The following is a 5685-nucleotide window of genomic DNA, read 5'->3' on the forward strand; positions in this document are numbered from 1 at the left end:
CCCCCGCCGCCGCTGTCGCCATGGGGGTGAGTGAGGCAGGGAAAGGAGACGGGAGGCCCAGGGGCGCTCCTCGCTATCCTCTTCCCCCTTTGCCCTCATTGTTCCTTGAACCCCCTCTCACGTGACCCCGACCCCCTAGGCCTCCTCACGTGACCCCCAGCCCCCACATGACCCGACTCCCCCATTCTAAGGGTCTCCACGCTGGGCTTAGCCCGAGAATTCTCTGGGGACCCCCTTCTCCAGGGTCCACTCTCCGGGTGCCCCCCGCCCCTCGCGACACGACCCCCCCTTCCTGACTCGCCGACGGGTTACCGACGTCCTCACCGCCAGCCCCCTGCGCGGGCTCTGAGGTTATCCCCCTGTCGTCCCCGTCACCTGGCTGTCACCAGGTCCGCGGCTTCCCACATCCGAGGCCAACCCTGGCTTGGAGGGAACTGAGGCCCAGAGGAAAGAAGGCGCTCAGCCAAGGTCACGCAGACAGTGCCCGCGGCGCCAGACCCCACTCGGGTCTCCAGATCCCGGCCCGCGGCGCTTCCCGCTACCCGAGTCTCCGCGGAGCCGCTTCCCCTGGGCTCTTTCGAAATCGCTCCATCAGGTTCCTCCTGCTCTTGGTAAAACGTAATCTTCCTTGCCCACCGGGGCCTTTACGGCCTCCTGGTTGCCGTTAAGTGGTTCTTGTTACTATAATACAATACTTGGTAGTCTTGGTGCTGCAGGTGAGCCGGGGCCTGGGGACCACTGGTGTCGTCCGCACCTGCAGGTGGTATTGACCACCTGTTCTGTGCCGGCAACCTGGAGGTGCTGTGGTCTCCTTTCCTGGCTTGTGCTGATACAGGCAGAAGTATTATGCTTGTTTCTGTGAGTTCACCTTACTGAGTCCCTATTAGAGCAGTATCAGCCACTTTCCTAAAAAGATGACTGGCCCTCCCTGGGGCTGGTTTTATTGGTGTTGACACCACTTTTAGGGGGTCCCCGATTTTGGAGCCAGAGATCCTTCAGTTCAGCTGCATCTTGGCTGAGTAGCAGATAGTGTGCCAATAACATGACCTTTTCTGGACGTGAATCCCCTCCTTTACATAACTGCGATGTTGATACTTCCCCCTTAGGGTGGTCCTGAAGATGAAATGAGATAATGGGAGTATAGTCAAGCAGTGCCTAAGTCCTGGCTATTATTTTTGCCTATATTCTCAGCCTTCACATTAGTGATCTAAAATAGATTTGTGCTATTTTTAACCCATTGGATTTGCCCTTGCTGTTATTAACCTAGATGTTTTTCTCTCAAATATTTATTGACTAAACCCATCAGTTTATTAGACACAAGTAGTGGTCTAATCCATTTCAAAACAAAACATCATGGGCCTACTGGTGGCATGGTAGGTAAGGCAGCTGAATCTCCTATGGCCGACTGGACAGTTCAAATCCCAGACCAGTGGCTTGAGAAACACTCAGCCTGTGTGCAAGCATGCCCAAGAATCCTGAAAGGAGGGCAAAATGGAGAAGGGATTGTGGCATGATCATTCCCCATGGAGGGTGCTTTCTCACTCCCCCCTTTGTCTCTTTGGGATAAGTGCATATATACAGGCACACTGATAGACTCAAACAAATATCCTTGCTTCAATAAGGAATTTTGGATACTATGTAACTTATAAAGATATACATAGAAAAACAAGTCTAGAGATCTCAGGTATACTTAAACTAGATTTGGTGAAAGGTCCCAGACCACAGCAGTTGAAACTGAATTAAACTTGTATCTGTAGGATTAACAGGTGATGTGGCGGTTAAAGTGGCTAGATCCCACATAGCTGACTGCATGGTTTGAGTCCTGGACCTGGCAACCTGAAAATTGTGCCGTGTGTGTAGGTGTATGCATGCAGAAAAATCCAAGAGGAGAATGAAGGAAGAGGGATTGCAACATGGCCATCCCCAGGGGATGATTTCTCACTTTCTGTCTCTTGTTCTCTCTTCCCAGCAAGCACAGACACCAAAAAACAAACAAACCGAAAACCTTATGTCTGGGGCTGGCAGATGGCTTGGCGGTTAAGGGCGCTGGACTCCTACATGGCCACCCTCTCTGGTCAAATTAAAAAAATAAGTAAATGAGTAAATAAAGTTAAATAAAATAATTATTTAAAAAGAAACAAAACGAAACAAAACAAAAACCCTTATATCTCTATTCTTCAGTTCTCTAACCAGAATCAGTCACTATAGACTGACCCGAAAATAAGCATAACCTGCCATTCTGGTTCAGTACTTCCTCATTGGTCAATCATTCGATATAGTGGGCTCCGAGATACTGCATTGCTTGCTTCCTTTAGAGGTCCCCCTTTTTATGGCCAATGGGCATGTGTGCTTGCTAGAGAGAGAGGAAGACAGAAAGCAGTGCCCAGTTGCTCATGGTCATGTTACAGTCTTTTTTCCTCCATTTCTCCAACCCACTGGGATTTGGGGCATGCATGCACTTGCACCTAGTGTGATCTTTAAGCTGCTGAGGCTGGGACTCAAACTGGTCACCCATGTAGGATCCAGCTTTCTCTCCACAGCACTTAACTGTTGCCCTATAGGTCCAGCCCAAGGCCTGAGTATTTTGGGGGGGGGGATTGTTTGCTATAGGGTGCGTGTGCTTGCCAGACAGACAGAAAGCGAGAAATCACCCCCAGGGGGGATGGCCACACCGCAATCCCTTCTCCTCTGTTCTCTCGGGATTGGGCACGCACGCACATGTGCCTGACTACATGGGAGTCCAATGACATAGCCGTTACACTAACTGCTGGTCCCAAGGCCTGAGTCTTAATACTGATTGGCTTTACAGATGAGTTAAACAGTTCCTAGAAAGTCTGTCCTGGCAGCAGGACTTGAATTTCTTTTTTTTTTTTTTTAAGAGAGATTTTTGCTGTAGGGTATGTGCACTTATGGGAGAGACAGAGACAGAGGGATAGAAAGTGAGACATCACCCCCCAGGGGGGATGGCCATGCCGCAGTCCCTTCTCCATTCTCCTTTTTGTCTCTCTGCCTCTTGTCTCTCCAGCAAATGGACCCTTTCTATAGCAAAAATTTCTCTTAAAAAAAAAAAAAAGAATGGAGCCAGCAGATGGCATAATGGCTAAGTCACTGGACTCCCATGTAGTCTACCGTAGTTCACGTCCCGGACCGGTGGCTTAAACTCATGTGCTGAGCACATGTGCGTGTGTGCCCAAGATCCCAAGAGGAGAATGGAGGAGAAGGCATTGTGACATGGCCATCCCCCCTGGGGGGTGATTTCTTGCTTTCTGTCTCTCCGTCTGTCTTTGTCTCTCTGGCGAGCGCACATGCCCTATAGCAAAACCTCTCAAAATAAAAGAGGATTTCACCTCAGGGTGCGCTTACGGCGAGTTGGGGAAGAGAAAGACACAGTGAGAGAGAAAGTAAGACATTACCCCACAAGGAGAATGACCACATGGAAATCCCTTCTCTGTTCTCTTCCTGGGATCTAGGGCATGCACGCACATGTGCCCTGCCTGAGTTTCAAGTCACCGTGTCTGGGACTTGAACCATGGTTGGCTATGTGGGAGCTAAGTGATATAACCACTATGCCATCTGCTAGTCGCATACATAGCAGTTTTTGACAAGAAATGCTACAGTAATTGTAATGGTGATGTAGTGGAGGGAGTATGGACTTTAGGGTTCAAATGTGGATGTGAGTCTTGGATGATTTCATTCAACAGCTATGAACTGGGTACCTGCTTGACTGAGCACTAGTATACATTTGCAGATAAATCAGCCTCTGCCTCATAGGGTATGGAGTCTGGTGGGAGTATAAGAAGGGTGTGGTAGGAGGACCTCTTTGAAAACTCTACTCACTGGTTCTATAACCCTGAAAGTTATTTAACCTCTTTGCAGCTCAGATTCCTCCTCAGAGAAGTGGGTGCACATACCCGAGTTGTTAAAGGTTGAAATAGATTACTGTCTCTAAAGCACTTGTGCTGTGGGACCACTCAGATAGGCACTTAGATAGGACTCTGAGAGTCCCTATAAACCATTGTTACCATAAAGAATGTTTATATCTGGTTCATTGTATCATTTTGTCCTCACAACAGTCCCATAATAGTTGATGTGCACATTGTTGGCCCCATTTTATGGATTAGGAAACTGAGGTTCAGGGAAATTGACTAACTTAGAGTCACACAACTATTAAGTGACAGGTGGAGAATCGAATCCAGGTCTCTGGACTCAAAAGCCCCAGTCTTTTTATTATACAGAGCTCCCTTGGGAAAGGCACTTAACCACAGAGAGCTTTACTGCTGTTCACTGCTTATTTCCCATTTTAATTAGGAGAATTTTCCTGTGTCCTTGCAGGACAACCTTATCTCCTCAAGGAGGGGCGAAGCTAATTGTAACAGTAGGGAGCCACTTCTCCTAAGTCCTTGCTAGGTTTGAGGGAGAGCTCCTGCCCATCTGGTCCAGCCTGCCTCATATCCCACGCTGGCAGTGAAGCGCTTATGGGGCTCTTTCATTATCTTAGGCTCGGGCCATGGCAGCCCCAAGCCTCAGTCTGAGGATTGCATGGCTTGCCAGTTACACTGCATGAGTGATCCTATAAATCTCCTGGAGGCCTTCCTGCTGCTTGTGCTTAGGAGTGACTGACTTCTGCATGAAAATGAGATTCTATGGAGGGATCCTGAGTTTCAGTGCTTTCCGGGTCCTGGAAGTCACAGCTGCTTTCTAATACCTTTGATCCTTTCAGCTCAGTATTGTGTTAAGAGTGGGCATGGGAACCAGCAGTTAGTGTAATGGCTATGTCGCTGGACTCCCACGTAGTCGACCGCGGTTCGCGTCCCGGACCCGGTGGCTTAAATCTCACGCCGGGCGCATGTGCGTGCGTGCCCAAGATCCCGAGAGGAGAATGGAGGAGAAGGGATTGCGGCGTGATCATCCCCCCTGGGGGGTGATTTCTTGCTTTCTGTCTCTATGTCTCTCTCTGTCTGGCGAGCGCCCGTGCCCTATAACGAAAAATCTCTCAAAAAAAAAAAAAAAAGAGTGGGCATGTGGCTTAAATCTCACGCCGGGCGCATGTGCGTGCGTGCCCAAGATCCCGAGAGGAGAATGGAGGAGAAGGGATTGCGGCGTGATCATCCCCCCTGGGGGGTGATTTCTTGCTTTCTGTCTCTATGTCTCTCTCTGTCTGGCGAGCGCCCGTGCCCTATAACGAAAAATCTCTCAAAAAAAAAAAAAAAAGAGTGGGCATGATTTTGTTTGTTTGTTTTGAGAGTTTTTTGCTGTAGGGCACGTGCGCTCGCCAGACAGACAGAGAGAGAGACAGAAAGAAAGCGAGAAATCACCCCCCAGGGGAGGATGGCCACACCGCAGTCCCTTCTCCTCCATTTTCTTGGGATCCTGGGCACACAGGCACACGCGCCTGGCGTGAGTTTAAGCCACCAGGTACGGGCGGACTGCGGTCAGTTATGTGGGAGTCCAACGACATAGCCATTATGCTAACTGCTGGTCCCAAGAGTGGGCAGGATTGATTGCAGGGTGGAGGAACAGAACTCACATTTTTTTTTTTTGAGAGGTTTTTTTTTTTTTTTTTTTGCTATAGGGCACGTGCGCTCGCCAGACAGACAGAGAGAGAACGAGAGACAGAAAGTGAGAAATCACCCCCCAGTGGGGATGGTCACGCCGCAATCCCTTCTCCTCCATTCTCCTCTCGGG

The 5685-nt window shown here is 49.4% G+C and overlaps 1 protein-coding gene across 2 annotated transcripts in view; it reads left to right on the forward strand.

Moving 5' to 3' along the window:
- Positions 1-8: 8 nt before the first annotated feature.
- Positions 9-5685, forward strand: part of NAA40 (N-alpha-acetyltransferase 40, NatD catalytic subunit) — a 23037-nt gene continuing 17360 nt past the window's right edge. For both annotated transcript variants that reach the window (XM_014588328.2, XM_006149810.3), the window contains exon 1: positions 9-26. In XM_014588328.2, coding sequence (XP_014443814.1) covers positions 21-26 — 6 coding nt within the window. In that variant the 5' untranslated portion in view covers positions 9-20. The remainder of the gene's footprint in view (positions 27-5685) is intronic.

This window comes from Tupaia chinensis, unplaced genomic scaffold, assembly GCF_000334495.1.
Source record: "Tupaia chinensis unplaced genomic scaffold, TupChi_1.0 Scaffold000273_1, whole genome shotgun sequence".
In the NCBI taxonomy this organism is placed as follows: Eukaryota; Metazoa; Chordata; class Mammalia; order Scandentia; family Tupaiidae; genus Tupaia; species Tupaia belangeri.